This window comes from Podarcis pityusensis (genome assembly GCF_964106645.2).
Source record: "Podarcis pityusensis genome assembly, chromosome: 1".
Lineage (NCBI taxonomy): Eukaryota > Metazoa > Chordata > Lepidosauria > Squamata > Lacertidae > Podarcis > Podarcis pityusensis.
The window spans coordinates 27482037-27506438 of NC_138028.1; the positions used below are offsets into that span (position 1 = coordinate 27482037).

At 41.1% G+C, this 24402-nt stretch overlaps 1 protein-coding gene across 2 annotated transcripts; it reads left to right on the plus strand.

Annotated features, from left to right (window-relative positions):
- The first annotated feature begins 1243 nt into the window (after positions 1-1243).
- Positions 1244-22577, plus strand: GTF2A1 (general transcription factor IIA subunit 1). Of its 2 annotated transcripts, none has more exons than XM_080974341.1 (9): positions 1244-1503; positions 7300-7401; positions 8371-8596; positions 13618-13682; positions 14831-14906; positions 15685-15818; positions 16708-17028; positions 17331-17420; positions 18615-22577. In XM_080974341.1, exons 1-9 carry the CDS (start codon positions 1489-1491, stop codon positions 18720-18722), a joined length of 1137 nt encoding a protein of 378 aa, XP_080830467.1. In that variant the 5' UTR covers positions 1244-1488; the 3' UTR covers positions 18723-22577. The 2 variants fall into 2 exon arrangements, with proteins under 2 accessions (XP_080830467.1, XP_080830466.1); XM_080974340.1 differs by lacking the exon at positions 1244-1503 and adding an exon at positions 4679-5010.
- Positions 22578-24402: the final 1825 nt, after the last annotated feature.

Genomic DNA, 24402 nt, shown 5'->3' on the forward strand with positions numbered 1-24402 from the left:
ATGGGGTTATAGACATATAATTTTGCAGAGGAAATGCTACGGATGTAACATAATGGGTATAATGGAGATAGGCGAATACAAACCCATTCTCAGAATAGACCCATTGAAATTCATGGCCATGACAAATTTAGATCCACTCATTTTAATGGAAAGTTAGGTGAATACAACCCATGGGCCTGTGGACAGAGAAACAAACAGCAAGGGGAGGGGCAGCCCCGAGATATCATTAAGATCAGGGCCATCTGAAACTGTTTGTCTATTTCTTCTGCTGACACTACCCAAATACTGATTTGGGTTAGAGAGCTAAAAATAAAACTGTTAAGGTGATGGAAGACTTCCAAGTAGTGTACTCTTCTCATCATGTTTGGGATAGCTCAGTTGGTAGAGAATAAGACTCTTAATCTCAGAGTTGTGGGTTTAAGCCCCATGTTGGGCAAAAGATTCCTGCATTGCAGGGAGTTGGACTAGATGACCCTCGTGGTCCCTTCCAACTCTACTATTCTATGATTCTATGTGCGGCAAAATGGAATTTGGAACAAGTGAACCTGCAACAGAACATTGCAGCGTGAAATGTTCCTGTTCAGGATACTCAGTTCCATTTCCCCTTTCCTGGTTATACATAATTATTTTTACACTTAACAGTCAACCACCATTCCACACCCATTGAGTTTGCTCAGTATTCACTGGCCTATTTTAGAGCCTTCCTCTAGGCTTCCTCTTCAAAAAATGTTAATTGAAGTTAATTAAAATGTAAAACTGGCCCTGATAATGTTCTGAGTGGTGCAGTCCTGGTTTAGCTTTTTTCACTCAGAGGACAAATAGACCCGAAAAGCCAATGGCTCAGCATCTAGTGTCTTCATTCAGCCTATTTATTGCCCCTTGTATTCAAAAAGGTGGGAATTTCTGTGGGAATCCTTTAAGGTGATGCATGAGGCTAAAGGGAAAGTTTGCAAATTGATTGTAAGCGTGTATGAGCACAACTAAAGCATATCGCATACTGTCAGCCGGTGGTTAGCTTTCTGTGTGTATCTGCATGCTTCAGCAAACGTGAAACCAGAAGTATCTGCAAAACCTGCACATAATTTGTGAAACTCCAGAAACAGTACTTTAGAAATATATATAGGCACACAGCACAATCAACTGAAGTGTTTGTGCCAGCAACCTTTCAGAAAGCCGTGACTTGAAACTTGCTTTGCATTTACGAGAACCATTTGCAGCTGTGTATAAATATCACATGGTACAAATTCAGCTATTCTCATAAACTTGCCAGGTCCAGACAGCATCCACGCAAAAGTTCTTAAAGAACTGAAACGTGAAATTGTTGACTAGCTAAGAAAATATGTAACTTGACCTTGAAATTAGCCTTGATGCCAAAACACCAATTTTTAAAAAGGCATCCTGGAAATGAGGGGAAATGGGTGGAAAGCATTATCAAGAATAAAATCACCAAGGATACAGGAGAACAAGTCTTGATAAAGTGGAACCAGCATGACTTCCGAATGGGTAAGTGATGTCTCACTAACCTATTAAGAGTTGAGTGTGTCAACAAGGATATAGAATTATAGAGGCAATCCAGCTGAAATTGTGTACTTATACTTTCAAAAAGCTTTTGACAAGTACCTCAACACAGAGGTAAGCTTAGTGTATAAGCTTAGCACTCGTGGAATAAGAGAGGTCCTCTTATGGACTGGCAACTGGTTAAAAAAACTGGAAGCAGACTAGGAATGGACAGAAAATTGAGTCCCCCAAGAGTTTGCATTGGGACCTGTACTTTTTAACTTGTTCATAAATACCATTTAGAGTTTGAGTCACCTAACCTCAAAAAGAATTATTGTAGAGCTGGAATACATTTAAAAAAGGGCAACCAAAATGATCAAGGGGATGGTGCAACTCCCCTATGAGAAAATGTTACATTTGGGGCTTTTCAGTTTAAAGAAAAGGTAAGAGGTGACATGATAGAAGTGTATAATATGCATGGCATTGAGGAAGCAGACAGAGAAAAATTTTTCGTCCCTTCTTACAACACTGGAACTTGTAGACATCCAAAGAAGCTAAAGGTTGGGACACTTGGGACAGATAAAAGAAAGTACTTCTTCACCCAGTGCATTGTTACTATAGAATTTGCTCCCCTAAGAGGCAGCGATGGCCACCATCTTGGAAGGATTGAAAAAGAGGATTAGACAAAATTCATGCAGCATAAATCTGTCAGTGGCTACGAGCCACAGCACCTGGCTATGTTCTACCTCTGAATGCTAGTCGCTGAGAATCACAAGTAGGGAGAGTCCTGTTGATCTCGGGTCCTGTTTTCAGACTCCCCATAGGAATATGTGAGAACAGGATTCTGGACTAGATGGGCCATTGACTTGATCCATCAGGCTTTTCTTATTGGGCTTTTGCTATGGGCTGCTTGCCAGGAAAAAACCCCACATTTGTCCCCACCCCTCTACAGCTATAGCCCCTTGCTCATAGCCTTCATAATAATGAGAGTATCAGCCATCTGGGCTGCATTCATGATAGAATGTGTTGAATGTGTTGAAACTGGCCAGACTCCAGGAAATTATTAACTACAAATAACTAGAAATGCCACACAAGTGTTAAAACAGCACAATGGGGGTGAATTACAGGCAGTATCGTCATTAAAATGCCTCAGTTTCAGGTTGGAAGTTTCACAACGCACACTTACCTGGGAGTAAATCACATTGAATTTAATGAGTCTAATTGACAAAGCAGATTGGCTTCATTGTGGATAAAAGCAGAGAAATATTGATAATCATTTTAGTTGTTCAATGAATTAATCCCTTAGCAAGGCATTTATTTTTCACTGTATTACTTCCTCACACTGACTTCAGTGCCTATTGACACAGGCCCACTTGCTATGTTTTAACTACCTGCTGATTAACTTTTTATTTCTGCAAACCTACCAAGAAATATAATTTAGCTACCTACGTTTGTTTTAAAAGTCTTCCTTATTTTGTCTGTGTTTTAATGAGAATTATTTTATGTATATTTGTATTTTAATAATTCTGTGGAATCTACCTGTTTTATCTACAATTTTATTGATATGCCACTTAGATCAATCTTTGATCAAGTGGTTTATAAATCTTATAAATAAAATAAATTCCCATTAAGTGACTACAAAATGAAACGGCTTGCAACAAGGCTGCAATCCTATACCCAGTCTCCTGGGTGTAAACCCTGTTGAACTCAACGAGGCTTATATTTGTATATATGTGTGTATAGGATTGGGCTGTCTCCTTGCTGCTATAGAGACATGGCATTTTCTAACCAGTTCTTAAGTTCAGCTGTGCAATCCTAACCATGTCTACTCAGAAGTAAGCCCTACTTAATTCAATGGGGCTTATCCCCAGGTAAGTGGGGTTAGGGCTGCAGCCTAGAGCCAGTGTGGCGTAGTGGGTAGTGCTAGTCCAAATCCCTGCTAAGCCCACTAGATAGCTCAGTTGGTTAGTGTGGTGCTGTTAATGCCAAGTTTGCAGGTTTGATGGGACAGCTGCATAATCCTGCATTGCAGGGGGTTGGACTAGATGATCCTCAGGATCCCCTTCCAGCTCAACAATTATTCTATGAAGCTCCCTAGGCAGTCACAGTCTCTCAGCCTGACCTACCTCAAGAGCGTTGTTGTGAGGATAAAAACTGGAAGGAGAAGAGAATCGTGTGGGCAACCTTGTACCCTTTGGAGGAAACGTGGGCTATAGACGTGACAAATAAATTATGAATTCGCTCGCCGCTTTGAATGACAAATGGGGATTACTGTCTTTCCAATACCGGGGAAGTTCCTGCTAACTTGCAGTGCGCGTTTTACCAGTCCGGCCACTAAAATACTGGCTTGCTGAGCACATCTAAACCCCAGATAATGCTCAAACTTCAGATTCACACAGAACAGCTGATGAGAAACAGGTCAGCTCCCCGCCATATAAACCTCCATCATCTTGTGAGTGGCGGGGGCAAGGATAACAGGCTCCACGAAGCTTACACCGGCGCTTCCGGTGCCTAATAGAACAGGACAGGCAACGCCTCCCCCACCTCCCGCCCCAAAAGGGACACGATACTATAGAGATGTGTGCCTAGAGAGGCCGCATATTTTATATTACGTTTTCCCGCCTCACACATGGAAACTGGTAACGCACCAGATGGGTTACTTGTCTGCTCAACCCATAGAGATAGAAACAGGTAGAGTCGCTAAACTTCAGGTAAAACATCGAAAGCCATCGTCGCCCGTGAGCGCGCCGTTTCAGACTTCGGCGTCTCTACGGCTAAGCCTATTCTTTACACGTCGGGCATAAAGGCGGCTCAAATTTCGGGCAGAAACAGCCGCGCGTTGCGAGCAGCGGAATAGCCAAGGAAGCCGCCATGGCGGTTCGGCTCCCACTTCGGACTTCCGCCTCGGTATAGGTGTCATGGCGTCAAAAAGCGGAAGTCGTGAAGAGGAGGATTACGGCGATAGGGAACGTCTCGCTCCTTCTCGCGGGACGTCGCCGTCCTCCCCCTCCCTTCCCTTCCCCGGCCTCCCCCTTTCTCTGGCCGCTCGCGCAGCTGCTCGGCACTCGCTATATAAAGGGGCGAAGCGAGCAGAGCAGGCGGCTGGCGGCTGCAGCCCAAGGGCCGCCGTGTAAGGCCGGGCCGCGGGGGGAGGGCGGCTTCGGAACGCGCTTTCCCCGTCAGCGGCGGGCGAGGGAGAGAGGGGGAGAGAAAGAGAACGGAGGGCGAGGGGAAGCCCCTGAGGCGAGACCGGGGGGAGGGAGGGGAAGACGGAGAGCGCGCGAAGTAAGGGGGGAGGAGAAGAGGAGCCAGCAGTTTACCTCAGCTCGCGGTCTTCCCTTAAGAGAGAGGCGAGGGGGGTGGGGGGAGGGAGAGAAGTGCTTGAAGGTGCCTCAGCCGCCGCCCGCCCGCCTGCCTGCTCTTGCCTCAGCCGCTGCCTCGTTGGGGGTGTGCGGTGTCCTGCCCGGGGGGTTGGCGCGGGACATGGCGAGCTCGGCTAATACAAACCCCGTGGTAAGGACGCAAGGGGGAGCCTCGAGGCGGGGAGGCGGGAGGGCCGCTGGGCTTGTGTGGAGAAGAGGGAGGCGGTTGTTGCGGTGGTGATGGTCGTAGTCGTAGTATGGGCGGAGGGCGGCGGGAGAGAGAGAGAGAGAGCCAGGAGCGGACCCTCGCTCGGCCTCCGCCCGGAGCCACAGAGGAGGGAGGCGCGCTCGCTCGCTCTGTCTCCCTCGGAGCAGCCGCCGTCTCCCTCGCGCGCTGCTTCGGGGGTCACCGCGGAAGAGGCGCCGCGGGCGTCTCGAGGCAGCCTCCCGCTCAGCGGCTCTCCCCCCTCCGCGGAGGGCGTGGGAGAGAGAGACAGACAGACAGAAGCGGCGGGTTCCCCTGGCGCCTCTTTCTCTCCCGCCCGGGTGGTGGGTGCCTTTCTCTCTCCCCCCTTTCTGAGCGAGGAGGTTGGGGTGGGTGCTCATTTTTTTTGAAAAATTTAAATGTATGTGTGTGTCGGTGACCAAAGGTTGAAAAGCACTTTTTAATTCCTAACCCGGCAGAAGGAAAAAAAACAAAACCGAAGTCTCTCTTCCTCCTTTCCTCCTCTTCCCACCAACCCCCATCTTTTCTCGGAAATATCTTTGACGTGCGCGAAAAAGAAAGCACTCTTTTAAGCCCGTGCGAGGTTTCCCCAGAAAAGGTTTTTATTTATCATTGCTGTAACAAATACAACGATTAAGCCTCTATTCCTCCTTTCCCGCCTCCCTTTTCTACGCTTCCCCGTCTCGGTTTAATACTAGACGACACAGTTTCCCCGAGTCTCTCGCTTTCCACATCGGTTTGCAATAAGCAGTCACACGAAGGGAAAAACAACAACAAAATAACCCTGCCCCTCTTATCGTTATTTCCCCGTTTCACATTTTTTTAAAAAGAACAAACTGAATTCACTAAGGGGGGGGAATAACACTCCCCCCCATCCCAATAAACCACTGCTGACAAACCAGGGTCCAGGCGGCTCCGTTGCAGATTTGGCCGCTCTTATTTTGTGCTCTCAGATCCATCATGGCTTCCCCTCGCTTTTCTCTCTCCCTGCTCCTTGTGTTCCTCCTCCCTGTGGCTGCCCTGTTTATATAGAGCCATTGCCGCTCTCTAATATAGACTCTGCCAGGATGGGAAGGTGCTTTCCAGCCCCACGTCACCGCCTCTCCATTTAAACACCACATCAGCCTTTAAATAGGGGGAGAGCTGCGGAAAGCAGGCTGGGAGGTGCCTGCACAGCGCAAGCTGAAAGGAGCTCGCGCTCTCTCGTTCAGAAGCTGCCGCTCTCAGCTTTCAAATTCAATTTGCTGTGACTGTTTGATGGCAAAGCGGCTGGTGCATTTCTGTCCTTCTAGCTGTTTTTTTTTTAATGTATATTCGGTGAAATAGAACAGTTCTGCTTTTTAAAGCATTTACAAGCTCTTGCCTGATCTTGTATATGTTTATAAAGAACGAAGTCTGAGCTCAATGGGGCTTAATAGAAGTGTGTCAAGAATTGTGGTCTTGCATAGTAAAGCAATATTAAAAATACTTGAGTGTACATATGTTTACATATGTCAAAGGATAGATGAATTACCCTCTATGCACAGGGTACAATGAGAAAAATGGTTCTTCTCCAGTTCTTAGTTTAGTTAAATATCAGCAGTTGAGTGTTCAGCCTTATAGCCCCGTTGAATTCAGTGCTGCTAAACTGTTTCATTGTTGTGATTCTATGTATGTACCTTGGATTAAATCCGAGTGAGCACAGTGGTGTTTATATCTAAGTAGACATACATATGATTTGTACTGTAAAACCTGCCACTTTTTAGTACACATGGTGTGAATTGAAGCTTTAGTCCCACTTGACATCAGTTGAACTGGACTGAATTGGAGCAGAGTACTTTGGTTTGATTCACATTTTGTGAATCAAGGTTACTACATACTAGATCAGGGTTACAATGGTTGGGCTACAATTCACACCATCTCTAATCATTTGCCATGCTGGCTGGGGATTACTGGAATTGTAGTCCAACATAATCTGGAGGGCCAAAGGTTTCCCAGCCCTGCATTAATTGTCTTATTGCTAGAAGTGCTAAGATTCTCTGGAATGTTATACAGATGTGATGGTTTAATAACTTTTTAAAAAAATATAATTTTTTGAGACAATTAAAGAAGTATCCACAAGGATTATCTGTGAAACAGTAGTTCAGTAATTTAAAAATATATCTAGAAGTGTTTTGAAATATTGCTAGCATAGATCTCATTTAATAAGCTGGTCTTATCTGTGACTTTTTGCAGCCTAAACTATATAGGTCTGTGATTGAAGATGTCATTAATGATGTCCGAGAGGTCTTTCTGGATGAGGGTGTTGATGAACAGGTTCTTGTTGAACTGAAAACAGTAAGTTATGTTCACTACAAATTACTTGCTGTTTGCAAGCTTGTAGCAGTCAATGCATAAAACTCACAGCTTGAAGGGCTGTATGCTGTAAATATTTATATAGCATGTCACTCCAAGTATGCTGCATACATTTGCAGAGATTCTTCCTTAGAGCACCCCCATAATGGAAGACATTGCTACTCCTGAATTGCAGGTGGAGAACTTAACTAAGGCCACCTAGTAAATTCAAGGCTGGATTAACATTTGAACTGGGAAGTTGTAGCCATTGCTCTACATCAACTCTTCAAAGCTTTAAATGCTGCTGTTAAATATAAGTGTTTTATAGTGGTTTTCATAATTACGTCACCTTTCTTTGAAGAAGATCTAAGAGTATAATGGTTTTAATGTGACTGCTGCTTAATGACTTTGCAAATATTAATAGTATACCTTGAACATTTTTCATTATCAAAATTGTCTTCCCTCCATTGTACTGAGAGAAATTTTCTTGCAGTTTAAATTTTCAGTAAATGAACAATGTAATGTGTGAAATGAAATTTTAAAAAAGTTTTAGAATATCTCAGGAATTCCATTCAGTAATATTCATCCAGGAAACAAAATATTTCATTCCAGTAAAGAGCAAGCTTTGTATCTTAGCTTTATTAGCTTGGTGCAGAATATTTTCTAATGGCTGTTTATGACATCAGAATAGATGTCTTTTTTACTATGTTGCTGATGTCCCTTAGAAACTGCATGTCTGGATGTTGCTATCAATATGGATAGGAGTGAAAGGAGACTCAAATACAGAATGGAGCCAAATTAATAAGCACTATATAGGTTCCTTTTATTTTCCAGAGGATTTCGGGTCACCTCCCTTCAAAATGAATAGATAAGAGAGAGTACATTGAATCAGTAATAATAATGTAGAGAGTATATAGCTGATATATGTAAAAAGATAAGTGTCCTTAAGTGAATCTTGCTTAACAAACACAGCTGTGGGAAAACAAGCTGCTGCAGTCCAAGGCTGTAGATGGATTTCATTCAGAGGAACAGCAGCTTTTGCTGCAAGTTCAGCAGCAGCAACAACAGCAGCAGCAGCAACAACAACAGCAGCAACAACAGCAACAGCATGCTCATCATCACCATCACCCACAGCCACAGCCAACAGTTCAGCAGCAGTCCCAGACACAGCAAGTCCTTATTCCTGCAACACAGCAAGGTAAGAACCGAGTTCCTTTCTGGATCTGAGGCTTTGTAAAGTTACAGCAATGTTTCATACAAAGAAAAATTAACAGGAGTACAAGTTCTCAATTCCTTCTTTTCAATTTACATGTTGTCTTCAGTGTATCACAACTAGCCATATCTCAGTGGCAAAGCACCTGCTTTGAATGCAGAAGGTCCTAAGTTCAATCCCCAGGTAGGGCTGGGAACGTCCTCTGTCTGAAATGCTGGAGAGTTACTGCCAGTCAGTGTAGACACTAAGTTGGCCAGTGGTCTGACTTGGTATAAAGCAGATTCATTTGACCTTAATTGACTGATATTTCCCCATCTTAAAGTGTCAGTTGCTCATAAAATGTCCTTCAACTTACTTACTATAATTTCAAATATTACTGGATGTCGGGGCTTTTTTCAGCCGGAACTCACCGGAACTCAGTTCCAGCACCTCTCAGGTGGGTGCCTTTGCCATTCTAAGAGAACGAGGGAGGTGTTCATTGTGAGTTCCAGACCTCTTTTTCTAGAAAAATAGAACTGCTGTAAGTGAAGACTGCAAGTGTGAGGTGCATAGTATGAGGAGGTGTTCTAGTGTTTGCAGGTGGTTGTTTTTAGGACAGACCTCCAAACTTTTTGAGTCTTAGAAAACATTTAGGAGAGTACATTTAAGGGAGCACCAAAAATTCATTTCACAAAAGAAAAATTGGTGAATCTTCCCCAAATAATACAAAACATGTACATTTGCCAAGTAAACCCCAAACATGCAGGCACTACTACTCCCCAAACAAAAAACTGGGAAGGCAGTGGACCTCGGTATGGGCTGGAGGTGTTTGTCTCAGTGCCCTGTGGTGTCCACAAGTGCCACAATAATTTAGGACATGACTGGGCTTAGCATGCGCTATCTCATAGTATGAATTTCTACAAAGATCAAACGTGTACACCAGTAAGGCAATTCAGATTTTTTTAAATTATTAAAACAATACTGTATTTCCTTAGTCTGGACGAACGTAACAATTGTTTCATCTTACTGATTTTTAGGATGATTATCTCCAAATGGCAGCTGTCTAATATGACATATCCATACTGCTGCTAAAATGTGTGCAGGTGGTACATAAGTGCTATCTCAAGGACTAATGTTTAGATTCTGTGCAATGCCTAAGTAACAATGAATGTCTTATGCTTTACACTCTCTAGAAATGCCCCCAGGTCTCCAAACCCTGGGTACATCTTTCCTACATTTTATTTTACTTCCACAAAATAAAATATTCAGTAAAGGTAAAGGACCCCTGGATCGTTAAGTCCAGTGGAGTTCGACTGTGGGGTGCTGCTCTCACCTCCGCTTTCGGGCTGAGGGAGCCGGCATTTGTCCACAGACAGCTTTTCTGCATCATGTGGCTACCATGACTAAATCACTTTTGGCGTACAGACCACTGAGACAAGTGCCAGACAGTATGGAAACACCATTACCTTCCTGCCGCAGCAGTAATTATTTATTTGCTCGCACTGGTATGCTTTCTAACTGCTAGGGTGGCAGGAGTTGGTACAAAACAACCGGAGCTCTCCCTGTTGCGCAGATTTGAACTGCCAACCTTACGATTGGCAAGCCCAGGAGGCTTGGTGGTTTAGACCACAGCACCGCCCACATCCCATAAAATACTCAGTACATGCCCATCCAGCAATTGATCTGCTAGCAAGAGCTATTTCTTAATTGCTGCCACCAGCAATTACAATATTTTTTAGTGGAGATGGGCAACTCTGAAGTCTTATGGGGGAATTCATGCACTTCTGATCATTCCTATCAGTGCAAGAATTTCTGCTTGCCAGAGCAGATTTGGGGGAGGCGAGGGAGGAAAGCCCCATTGCACTGGGTTTGGTTTTTTTTAGTGTGCTAGCTTCGTTGAATCTGGCCCTTAGAGTAAGCCACTTGGTTGACTTGAGGCAATCATGTGGTATAGGCCGGGGAATGAGCTACCTGCTTCCTCCAGGTTGAATTGGACATAAGGCCATCAAGCAATCTAGGTATGCTCTCAAAATATGGGAGCTAGTTAAATCCCTTAAGCAAAAGACTTGTTCAGTTAAACATTTGCTTACAGAGAACAAACAGAGCAAATTTTACTCAGAGTAGACCCATTGATGTTAATGGGGCCCATTTATATCAATGGACCTAACTTGGTTGTGATCATTCATTTCAATGGATCTACTTTGAATAGAGCATAGTTAAATACCACCCAATATATAAAAACTACTTAAGAATGTTTCTTTCATCATTTTTTGGCTTCTATGGCTTCATTAAGCAGGGTTTGTTAAATAAAATGTGTACTTCCTAAAGTCCCAAATGGCCTCCCATGCTCTGAAGAAGCTCTCATCAGCCTATGTGTCTCCATGCCAGCATCAGTTAGAATCTTTGTTTCAAGTGACTTTTCAGCCTTTTTCAAATGTAAGGCTTCTGTTTCAGAATAAACCACCAGCAAACTGGACCAATTAGAGCTGGAGATGCAAACAAATATTTTATTGTGACCAAACCAGATACGGTTATCAGCATTCTGATTTACTGCTTTGGCACACTGGGCAGGTTTGAAGATTGGCTAAATCTAAACCCCATCTGCATTAGACAAAAACAGAAGTTTCTGTATCTTTCTCCCCTCCCCTTTTACAGAAGTAATTGCACCTTCAGGTAGAGGGGGTGCATTTTAGATGGAGGAAAACGTTCAACACTCCTCAAACGCCCTGATGTTTTTCAGATTAGTAAAACAAACCAGGAGGTATCACATCTAATTTAGTACTCAGTTAAATTGAGAATCTTAAACCAAACAGGCAGACTAAGCAGAATACACAACTTCCTTACATTATGATTCTAATGTAATTTGCACCTGCTTTTTAATTGTAATATTTTTATAACCCTCTTGGGTCATTTGGTAAAGGGTAGGCTGTGTTGGGATACTGCCAGGGAAACACAGTCCATCATGGCCCCCAAGCCGCCTCTGGACGTCCATCGATCTCCCGTAGACACGCAGTATCAGCAATTAGCGACATGAGCTCCAGAAATAGCCTAACATCTAGAGCCAATGCACACTCTCTATCAGCAGATAATGCACAGCAGAAGTCGCACTCAGGAGAGCATTATTTACAAGTTTTATTCAGCGTTGGTCAGAACAAAGAAAAACATGACTGCCTGCTTCAGTGTCTCTGACACAGAGAGAGAGAAACAAACAACACAACAGAAACATCCTGTGGAAACAGGAAATATGCAGACTCTGACTCACAAAGCCTGCTCCCTTTTAAGGTGGAACGGAAATATCCTAACAGGCTGTGAGTATAAACCAGAAATAAAACTTGCTTCCTGGGGTGTCCTTATCATGAGGCAGGAGTGGCAAACCATTCAATCTGTGTAACAGATATAATTAAAGAAAGAAAACACAAACTGCTAAGCTATTATACAAAATGGAGTCTTGGACTTTTAAGATGGCTTCCCTCATACCAAGTTGGCCAAACAGTAGTGCTCATGTTCAGCATAGGTCAGGCTCATCACACCCTGCTTATCACTGTTCTTCCTTTCTCTGTTAGGATTTTAGGTCCTTGGCTTAAAATGTTTGGAATATTGTAGTGGATATGATCTCTTCCATATAATAGTAAAGGATATGAACTTAAACTAAAAACTCACCTCTCTTAGCAAGCACAGAGGTAAAACTGAACCTTCTGCAGTGAGTGTGATAATTGCCATACACCTTTTCAAGACTTCTAAGTTTGTTAGGAATTGTTTCTACTGAGGTATGTATCTGGTGTTGGTGTCCACAATATAAATAGATTGTGATATGGAAAACCTCATTTGAAGAAGAAACATTGTTGGTTAATATTCCTTTAACTGGGTTACTAGTTTAGTGGATTATGGGATTGCTGTGAGTGTAATTTATCTGGCTTTTAGAAAAAACATTTGATGACGAATATTTTGGTTAACATTGGTTAAATGCAAACTAGATTAGTGTGATTTCAGGTGAAATACCTGATTGGAAAACCATGCTTTGAGAATGCTCATAAATGTCTCCTTATAAAACTGGAAGAAAGTTTTGTGTGGTACAGGGCTCTGTCCAGGGTCTAATGTGCTTCAATATTTTCATCAGTGATTTACAAGAAGAGGTAGAGGGAATTCTTAAGAAATTTGCAGATGACCCAAACCTGCTGTGGCTAGCTAACATCTCAGAAGACTAAAATAAGATTCAAAATTATCTTGAGGGAAAGGAAACATGGGCTGAAATTAACAAAATGCAAAATTCTGTATTTCCGGGGTGTGTGGTGTGTAAAAATGCATAGGTACAGAATTGGAGATCCCAAGTCACAAGACTTGTTCCACTTTATTGTGCTGTAAGTACATGTGAAAGCTTTCCAAAATTGTAGTCAATCACAAGCTGAACATGAAACAGGGATACAGCTGCAGAAAAGCTTATAGAAATATAGTTTCCAAGTCACAGGAAATAATAGTTCCACTTTATTCTGTGCTAGTGAAATCTCATCTGGGATATTGTGTCCACTTTTGGACACAATACTTTAAAAAGGATATAGGCAAATAAGAATGGGCTTAGAGGAGGGCAACTAAGATGGTCATGATGGAAAATGACACCTTTGAGGAAAGATTGATGGAACTAGATATGTTTAGCCTGGAAAAGAGAAGACTGAATGGAGACATGATTGCATTCTTCAAATACCTGATGGTCTGTCTCATAGAAGAGGACAAAGACTTGTTCTCAACCTCTCCAGAAGACAGGATTAGATCTAATGGGATTCAATCACAATAGGAAAGATTGTGGTTTATTGTTAGGATAACTTATTGATGGTAAACCGAGAATTATTGGAAGTCTTTGAGCAGATGTTGGTTGGATGCTTCAGTTCTGGATTTCATGCATTGATTAGTGGGTTGGACTAGAATGCTATATAAGTCCTCACACACTATTCTATGATTATAGTGTTAATAATCTATGGCAAAGTATTCTGTGGTGATTCAAGCATTGATTACCTTTTTCTCATGTGTTGTAGCACCTCAACAACAAGTTATTATGCCAGATTCCAAGCTGATACAGCACATGAATGCATCAGGCATGGTAAGATTAAGCAGTTTACCTTTAAGCCAAGCATGCCGGGACCCAATTAGGAAAGATTGTTTGTGACCAAGCCAAATTATAGTGTGCATAAAGAAAAACTAAACCTGCACTGTACAAAATAACATTAAATTTTATAAGCTTATGCCTCTTTTTCAGTGACCGTTTTGAATGTTTAGTCTTTTTTAAAAAAGCAGAACACTTATGGTAGTAGCTAAATGTATTATATAGGTTATAAATTGTGTACCACTTATCAAGAAAAAAATCTTAATATAAGGTCTAAATATGGACCTGGTTTACATAATCACTTTAAGTCATAGATAAACATAAACTGGTGAATACACAATGTGAAGGTGCACAGGGCAGAAATAATGGGCTCTTCACTCCACCACCACTCCTGCTTTCAGGAGCTAACCCATGGTGTGGCTCAGAAGTATGTCAGAACACAAGCTCATGTCCCTGTTTTTCAGTCTCATGGTTTTCCAGAATTCTGAATAGATTGTCAATTATTATTTCACAAGAAAATATTTTTATAGAATTTTACAGGTTAAATCCATTGTGTCCTTTTTCATGAACAGCAGGGCTCCTCCTCCCTGTGGAAGGGATGTGAGTCAGTGGAGGTTCCTCCTGGTGGAAGTTGAGGGAGGCGTTTTTTGCCTAGTGCCCCAGCAGCTTCCTGTGCTGCCTCCTACACTATCCCAGAGTCCCTCAATTCTCCAGAGCAGCTTTTTAGGAGACGGCAGAAATAATGAGCTAAAATTGCACCCCCAGTTTCCTCCTCTAGTCCATGGCAACTCTGGATCCACTCTGGGTAGACCTGTTGAGTGAACTGGAAGAAAAGGGAATTAATTGTTTAATATTTATATTTATAAAATAAACAGTACTATAACTGACTTAAAAGCCATACTCTTACAAGAAGTGTAAGAGTATTGTAAACTGCCTTGTGATTCTCAGATGAAGGGTTGTATAGAAATTTAATAAATTAAGAAGTGCTCAAAGCAGTTAAAAATGTGGATGGAAGAAGAAAGCTGTTGTTATTCTAATATAGAGACACGTAATCGGCTATTGAAATCCATGTGCTGTTTCGTCTTAAATCTGAGTTTTCATTATATAATTTATTTTTGCTGCTAAACTAGTTTCTTATATTTCAGAGTGCTGCAGCCACTGCAGCTACCTTGGCTTTGCCAGCTGGGGTTACTCCTGTTCAGCAGATACTCACAAATTCAGGTTTGTTTGTTTGTTTCTGTATGTGTCAATATGCATTTCTATAGTGTTATACTTTAGAATATCAAACATAAACATTTATCAAATTATATATTTTGGAAGTGGAGAATAAGAAGCATAAAATCAAAGCACATGGAGGGGAAGGAAAGGGAACCACTTGCCTCATGGTCTTCTCCTGACTACCCACCATGCTAATGTCACCACCACTTGTTCTGTTTCTTGGGAGGCAATCCTGCAATCTTCATTATCAGAACGTGGGGCATGAAGACTATAGACCAGACATGTGGGAGGGCAGGTTAGCAACTTGTTAAGCTGCATATTCACGTTAGCATGGCAACTGCAGGAGGAGGAGGAGAGATGCATGTTCTGCTTGCCCAAACGGTAAATGAGATCTCTCGGTGCTCAGTGCCAAGCCAGTGCGGGGGCAATTGTGTAGGAACAGCCACAAATGCACCACACTATGCTGTTGAGCCTCCAAGAGTCCTCTAGTTAATTAATAATGCAGACAAAATGTAAGGTTAGATGAACTTCTTGGTCTGATTCAGCAAGGCAGCTCACATGATGCAAAACTAACATGGCTAAACAGTAAACTTGTAGGGTATCAATAGACATGTCATTGAGTTAAGAATTTTCCCAGTGTAACATTATTGGTTTCCTTTCTAAAAATGCTTCAGTTCATGTGTGTGTGTGTGTGTGTCAGTTCATTGCATGATTGGCTCTTGGGTCAAGAGAAAGTTCCACAAGTTAAGTGAGATATTCAAATGGACTCATTTTGTTACAGGCCAAATCCTACAGGTGGTTAGAACTGCCAATGGAGCTCAATACATCATTCAACCACAGCAGCAAGTGGTTCTACAGCAACAGGTTATACCACAGATGCAACCTGGTGGGGTACAGTCTCCTGTTATTCAGCAAGTAAGATTGTTTGGTTAACTAAGTGGAATCTTCCAGGTCACTTTGCAGGTATCATGTTAGCACAAAAATGGGAGAGTTAATGGAAAGGAGATGGGTGTGAGAAGAAGTATTTATATAATTAGGGACAGAGCAAACATTGTTTTTATTGTGACTGTGGCATAATTGATTTCAGTAAAGTTAAACAATGACTCACTTAAAAGATTAAACACTGCTGACACCTTGTAGATGAAGAAATGAATGGTGTTTAGTTACTGAACTAGTTTTATGTATTCATAATAAAGCTAGCACATTGCTTTCTTCTATAACACATCAGCATAATGAAATCAAGCAGGATTAGGGGCAGCTCTTTTTGGAAACGGCTTCAGTACAATCCCTTATTGCCTTACCCATCTGGTCTGTGTTTGAGGAAAGAGGCTAACGTGGATTTGAACAGTCTAAACAAATATGAGGTGTCCTGACTAGAGAATGCATTGCTACTTATGAAGGTGCAGTAGATACTTCTTAGTCCTTTTTTAGCTGCTGCTACCTTATGAAGCAAAACAGTGGAGACAAACTTGAGTCCTCCCTCTATTGCACTGGAGGAAGATAGTGGAATGGAAGGAGGACTCAAGTTTGTCTCCATTCTTTTGCTTTATGAGGTGGCAGCAGCTAAAAAGGACTAGGCAGTGTCTAATGCTAGCTGTTAATCAAATTAGGCTATATTTTAATAAATGCCAAGTTCTTAATAATTATTTCCTCAATAATTATTGAACATAAATATTCATATGCAAGGTTTGCAAGAAACAGAAGTAGATTGTCTTGCTTGTTTTATTACAGAAACAAAAACTGAGACTTAAGTAGGAATTATAGCTGTGATACAATAGCTTTTGTTTTAATTATTTTTGCCTAGGTTTTGGCTCCTATTCCTGGAGGTATCTCACAGCAAACGGGAGTGATTATCCAACCCCAGCAGATCTTATTTACAGGAAACAAAACCCAGGTAATACCTACAACAGTGGCTGCACCCACAGCAACACAAGCACAGATTCCTGCAGCAGGTCAGCAGCAACCTCAGCAGCAAACAGCACAGCCACAGGCACCTTTGGTGCTACAGGTAGATGGAGCGGGTGACACATCATCTGAAGAGGAGGAGGAAGAGGAGGAAGATTATGATGATGATGAAGAGGAGGACAAAGAAAAGGATGGAGGCGAAGATGGCCAAGTTGAGGAGGTAAATTTTGAGGTGTCTGCTTCGATTAGACTTTCACAGCACATATAGATAACATTAATGTGTTAATTCTAGCTGAGTTGGTTGTAGGATAGGAAAAAAATCTGCTCTTATTAGATAAATGGGTTTGAAAGGTTGGGGGTGGGAGCTCAAAGTGGTGAGCTTTTGTCAGTTAAAGAATATGCATGACTAGGTAATATGCACATATGTATATTTTAAAACTGGTGTCTTCATTGTGTAGGACTTCTATATAAATGTGTAATGTTTAATGAATTGGGTCATCTGAATACTCAAATATTTTCTAGGAGCCTCTGAATAGCGAAGATGATGTGAGTGATGAAGAAGGGCAGGAATTATTTGATACTGAGAATGTTGTTGTGTGCCAGTATGACAAGGTAAATCTGACAAATATGATTTCTAAAACCTGCATTGCCTCCTGCAAAAACCATATACTTGAGTGAATACGTATATTTTTTATGTTTGTGGTAAAAACCTCACTTTCCTAGTACAGTTTGCTGACAATTTAGAGCTGCAATTCTTAGTAAATTTAAGCAGTTAGAATCATTTATTTTAAACTTTAAAACATGTCTCCAGTTAATTTTACATGAGCTTGTAAAAGTTTATTAGAAGTATGCATAATATGGAGATAGGGAATCTTTTTCAGCCTGAGGGCTGCATTGCCTTATTGGCAACCTTCTACAGGCTGTATGGCTTCAGCAAATGGGACACAAGGAAAATGTGAGTGTGGCGCAATGGATATGATGCTTATCTCTTTGCAGTGGTCTACATACCAGCCAGCAAAAGTCAGAGGTGTTCTCACACATTCAGTCACTTGTATACACACATATGGACACCTCGGTCTGCATCCTCTATCCAAATAAGTGGTGTTGATCACAGTTCAGAGATGCATTCCATCCATTCAAGTAGGGTGCAGGGCTGATGTGGAGTGTGGTTTGGGGAGGGGGCATGGCCTATGAGAGTCCAAAGAGCCCAAACAGTGAGGCACAAAGAGCTGCTTTTGTTGCGCCCAGGTTCTCTTCCCTTGGTTAAAAAAAGGGATCTTACGCTGCATACAGCAGTGTGTGAGCCCCTCTGTGCCTATTCCCTCTGACTGCGCATCTTAGAAGGGCTTTAGGGCAATGTCATACAATACAGTGTCATGTTGATTTGAAGTTACTCCAGGAAGCATGGCTGCTTCCTAGAGTGGTTTCAGAGCATCACTCTGATGAAACCCTTCCTACTAGGGTTAGTGGAGGGAATGTGTATAAAGCAGTTCACAAACCTGTGAGCAGCATAAACCCCTTATTTTAGGGGGTTTCTTGTACATGAAAGACCAGAGATTGAGAGCCAGAAGGAACCTGGTTTGAGCTTCCCTCAAAGTGGACATAATATCTGTCTAGAAGCTCCTGTGGAAGGGGAAGAGGTATTTTTTTGTGAGATCCCTTCTACCTCCAGCTACCCTTCCCATGCTCTTTTGGGTAGTTTATCCATCCCTCCAGAGCAGATTTGGGTGGGAGGTTTTTGTTAACAAATGTTGTATTTTAAGCTTGGGGTGTTTCTCTTCAACTTTGGCTTCCCTCCTTCAACAGATTCATAGAAGTAAGAACAAGTGGAAGTTTCACCTCAAGGATGGAATCATGAATCTTAATGGAAGAGATTATGTATTTTCCAAAGCTATTGGAGATGCAGAATGGTGAAGTTCCTTACACATAACAAACTCAAAGCAAAAGCAGGAGATTTTGATTCTTGGACATAACACTTCAACAGAAATCTATATCTGCGCATCGGAAAAGAACAGTAGAACCGAGACTGCTAGAACAAAGAAATAGCATGGCAACGTTGACACTACTTCAAATGGGAAAGCTGAGGCATTGGTGCAGCTAGCTATGCCTGAAAGCTGGTTTTGTATTAATACCTTAATTAACCACTTCTTCCTATAGATAAAGGTAACTAGCATGTGAGGCTTAATCTCCCCATACACTGATTTGAAGGAACTCTTCTTTTTTGGTAACAATACTATGGGAAAAGCTTAGTGTGTCTTGTGTATAAATTGTGCTGACCCATTCTTTCTAGGAGGGGTTGGTGAGAATCTTGCTTAAGGTTGCGTGGAGGTTTCTAACCAAACAGTAAGGACTGAAGCATTGAGTTCTAATAATTACCTTGTATGAGTAAAACTATTTTTAAAGCCCTCGTGCTGGGTCATGCATAATAATTTTATCTACAGTTTTAGGCCTTTTATATAAATTTTGATCCTGGTACCAAAATCCTCATTTGTATTTTAAATTTAATAATTCTGAATCTTTCATTTAATGCGATGTTGTATTTTAAAGGGTCTACAGATGGAAGCTTTTAATGTCTCGGTCTTCCTGCTCTTTCGAAAGGTCTTTAAAGATTGAGCAAATCTAGTCTGCTATGTGCTGAATTATTGCTTGTCAGAAATCAGTCTTTAAAAATATGATTTCACTGGTTAACCTAAACTTAATGTGTATTCCCATTGCCAAGTGAGTGTGCACTGCTGGTTATGAAATCAGGTTGCAAGTGAGTATGTACTTTGGGAAAAGGTCTATCTACAGCATTGAAAGAGCTTCCACTTTCATTTCAGTAATACTGAAAAATATAGTGAACAAAATCACCCTAGCTCTGATAATTGAACAAGTAGTAATTGCTCAATTAATCAGTTCCTCAATAAATAGCAGAAAGTTGCTGTTGAGGCTATTTTTTTCTGTGATTGTGGCAGTGGTCTTTTGGAAATTAGACTTTCAGAAATGCAGGGCCTCTTTGCAATATGGTGGGGTTGAAGTTCAGGCCAGATAATGGAAGACATGCACTTCCAGATTTCCTGTGATAAGATCTGGAGGATGCTAGTCACCTGAAAAACAGTGAAGAGCAGATTACCCCCTTGCCCCTCTTTCAGTGCTTGTGTTTGTATGAAAAAGGAAACTTATAAAAAATGTTTTTCTATTAAAATGGCCACTGTGTTTAATCAGCACTATGTATTAGTTCCTTCCTCTTCTCTTCACAACTGTCTTCTTTGCATTTTGATTCAGATGCGTCAGTTGTTCCCTGCTTACCGAAAATCCATGCAATAAGCAGTTAGGTCTTTCTGCACCCAGGATGTTGCTAAAGTTTAGCCAAATTTGTCAGTACTGTTGTATAGTGACATTCATAAAGCATCAAGAGTTTTTAAATGTAAACATTTCCTCCCACTTTCTGATACAATATATATTGCCTATTAAACCTGCATCAATGGGTGCAGTTTTAGCTCTGAACTTGAAGGTGCGTGTAAGTACTTTATTCCCACTGTGTAAAACAATGTAGGTTTAAAATAATATATGCCACTACTTAACATGCCAAGATTGTGACTATATTGAGATCAATTGCCATTTTCCTTGCATCCTTTTGTATCTTATGGCCCACTCACAGTATATCCTAGTTTTTAAGTATGATTTAATACAAGCTTCAGACCAATCATAAATATTGCACTGTGAAACAAATAGGCTGCAATAGGCTACCATTTACTATTCATTACTGGAACCCAGATACTGTACAGATGACTTTGCATTGTGCACATCATGGGCACTGAACAGCTGCTTGTCTTTAGTCTTTTATTTATTTTAAAGGATACCACAGCTTTAAAAGTGACCTACAGATAGGCCTATATGGAAGCAGGCATAGTGTCTTGCAAGTTAATTGTGGGTATGCTTTGATTGGTGAGGGTGTTAACAAGTACCTGTGAAGTTCTTCTGAAAGCCAGTCACAACTTGTGCTCTTACTTGCTCCATCAAGTGTTCCTTTTTAAAATCAAAAAGTGTGTTTTTAATTTCATTTTATTGTAGCAGCTTGCTGTAAGAATTTAGTTTGCTTACACTTATTGTTGTACTTGAATTTTAATCATGGTTTTAACAATGTAACTGAGCAGACCTTTTTGTTAGGTTTCCATTGAAAATCATCATTCCTTTTGGGAGGGCAAGGGGTCCCCATGGTTAGTCTTTAAGCTTTTTGTCACTTGATTCCCCCCCCCCCCTTTAGACTTGGAATTTGTTTCTATTCAGTATCTTTGCTTCTGAAGCAATTAACGGTTTGCAAGAAGGCCTTGTGTTTAGATTTGCACAGAGAACAGGAGCACCTTGGCAGGGATATAGAGAAAGCAACTTCTAAATGTTTTGATCAGGGCAATGGGAGATTTACAGAGTGATTACACAAAGGTGAGAGTCTTGTGCCTTTGCAATCTTCAGGTATTCCTGCTTTGCATTGATTGATATGTAGGACTGTTGGTTTCCTTTGGTTGTAGATGTCCTACAGAGTTTCAATTGTAACAAACACCAAGTCTAATCTTACCAGCTTTCTAGTATGTGCAATCATTTGAAACGTCTACATTAAAGATGGACTTTTAAGGAGGTTTTAGATACTGTCACAAATAACTTTATATTGGATTATTTAAATTTAATGTGTAAGGTGTGTACCCCTCCCCGCTCCAGCTGCCTAGTGGCAACCAGAGTTTCCATCTCCCTTTCTCCAACCTATATCATAACCTGTTTTTTGTCATTGGTCATCTCCCTGGAAATGGATCATGATTTCACAAATACAAATATTGTGCTAGCTGTCTTTTTCAAGGGGATGAAACTTGTAATTGAAGAACAGTTGCTAGAAAAAGCAAAGAACATGCAACACGTGTGATATATCCAGATTTGTAGAAATGTCATATTAAAAATAGTGTTAGCACTTTGGGTTTTCATTTTTGGTCTGTTCACATCAAACAGCAACAATGTCCCCATGTTATTACTGCTGAGTGAAAACTCTGTAGTTCCAGTGCAAGAGAGAGGAAAGAAATAACTTTTCACTAGTTCACAAATCCCTGCTCTTCTGCTTTAAAAAAAAAGTCTCTTTTGGCATTGTTTTATGGAGGCGGGGAACAATCCCAAACCTGACAAATTATAATTAGTTTGGTTCATTGTATTCAAGATAGCAGACCTTGAGCTGAAATGAGCTATATCAGTTGTAATTTAAGAGTTAAGTTTCCATTTTTGGAAGATATTAGAATATTGGTTGGTTGTTTTCTCCGTTTTTAAAGTAGGTCAGGAATGTTCAGAAATTTGGCATTTTCCCCTGTGACAAAACTACTTGCTTATTTTTTGAATCCTTGATTTGGATGTTAACAAAGAACAAAAGGGTTTTGTTTTTTTAGTGGAAGGATAAAAGCAGGCTAGCCACATGTGATAACATCATGCATTAACTTGCTCCTGTGTGCCTAGAGTACCAAATAATTTAGGGAAGTGGAAAATATCCTTAGTTGCTGTTCTGAGCTACTATTGTCAACTGCTGTTGTACATATACTGTTATGTGTAAGGGGGTAAATATATTTATTATGTTTGTAAAATTCAATCTGTACAATTGAAGATCAAGGATGCTCTTCCTGGGATGTACAGGATGTGTTTCAAAGGCCATGCTTGGAATACAATTAGAAAACTTAGTATTTTGATGTACTAAGACCTATTTTAAGTTTAATATTTTGCCTTTGCAAAAACTTTAATTAAAGATGTTATTTAAAATAAGCTTGCCACTTTTATTTACTATTTTGTGTATTAAAATACTTTTATGTGTAATCTAGTTGTATTCACTTTGTTATGACATGATTATGCAGATGACAGGATTAAGCAAGTTCTGAAGCTGTGAAAAGCTCAGCACTGGGTCAGATGCAGAAAACAGACCGCAGCTTGACTTTTGCAAAGTTCTTATTGAGCTGTATAAGCAGACTGGATTTTTATTTGCATCCTTACAAGTGATTCAAAAGGAACATGTAAAAAAGCACAAGGAAAATTAAAAAATAAACTACCAACAACTAGCAACAACAAAAGCATATATATGGACTTCCCTTCCCCTCCTTCCCTGAATTTTTATTTTCCACTTCTCCCTTGTATTCTAAGTTTCTAAGACTAGAAACTGTTCCTGTTCAGAATAGTTTATACAGGATGTAGTTTTGACTGTTATGCTTTACGGACATTGAAATCAGTAATGCAGAGAGCCTTTGGTAATTTTTGAGATGTATGTTGATGTATGTTAGTGTGGGTTTTTCAGTGTTTGCAATTTTAAAATTACTACGAAGTTGAAAAAATTCTGTAAGAAGGCTTTAACAAGCATGTGTCAAATGCTGTTGATCTCGTGAGGAAAACACACTAGATACAGGTAGTAAGACTAGTTTCTAGACAAAAAACCATTCTTATTTTTTTAATTAAATTTCTATACCACCCTTCATCCGAGGATCACAGGGTGGTTTACAATATAAAAAGAAAAATACATAACATAATAGCAAGCAAAAGTAATAAAGCCCCCCACAGTTTAAAGGGCTTTAGCCAAAGGCCTGTTAGCAGACTGATTTTGCCTAGTACCTGAAGGTATGTAAAGAAGGTGCCAGGCAAGGCTCCGTGGGGAGAGCATTCCACAAAAATGGAGCCACCACAGAAAAGTCCCTGTATGTACAGCCTCTGATCTGCAAGTTGCTGCTTATGCATCAGATGCCCATGTGAGTAAAATTAACCATATCTTCTACCACTGCTTCCATATTCAAAAAAGTCTTTTATAAAAGTACATGTGCACTTTGGAAATTGTTTCTGGAGTGTCATGAATCACTTCAGGGATGAATGCTATAGGGCTACTGGTTTCCCACCACTCCTTTAGAAAAGGCAACAGGGTTTTTCAAATGGGATAAGCACCCCCCCCTGAACAATTTATAGCAAAACAAATTCTTGCCAAGATACTTCAGTGTTTTGGAAGGGCTGAAAAGATTTCCAGTTTGTTCGTAAGAAATTTGGGTTCTGGAGTGAAGATTCGAAACCAGGTTTGTTTCCTGCTCAGCTCTTCCATAGTTGTCCTTTTCAAGAGTGGATAAGGTAAGACCCTAGATGGTACTAGTTCTATATTTTGGGATGATGGATTTGTTTATTAAACAGCCTTGTGTGCAGCTGTAGACCTTTGCCGCTGGGCATGACTTACCTAATGTGTTCCATCAGCAGAAGCCCTTGCAAGGACTTCCACCTGCACTCCTGTAGTGGAGGAAGGGGGATATTGTGTGTGGGTTGTCACCACCCACCTGTCCACTGGCAGGAAGTCAAAACTTTTGAGAGGGTACAGCTGATGCGCAGGGCAACCCCTAGTCCAGGGGTCTGCAACCTTTAAGACAAAAAGAGCCACTTGGACCCGTTTCCGAAGGAAAAAAAACTGGGAGCCGCAAAACTCGTCGTCATAAAAATAACGCACGCACCACCCCCATGCGACGTCACAGCCAGGACAGCGCCCGCCACAGTGGGGAGTGTCGGGGCGCACAATGCGCCTCCTCCCCTCACTAGTATCCGCCCCAGAGCCGCGGCAAAGGTGTAAAAG

Excerpts from the sequence above, each read along its gene's own strand:
- GTF2A1 (XM_080974340.1), top strand. The coding sequence starts at position 4,981 with ATGGCGAGCTCGGCTAATACAAACCCCGTG. Across the intron at positions 5,011-7,299 it reads CGGCTAATACAAACCCCGTG|CCTAAACTATATAGGTCTGT; the intron begins GTAAGGACGCAA and ends GACTTTTTGCAG. Across the intron at positions 8,597-13,617 it reads TATTCCTGCAACACAGCAAG|CACCTCAACAACAAGTTATT; the intron begins GTAAGAACCGAG and ends CATGTGTTGTAG.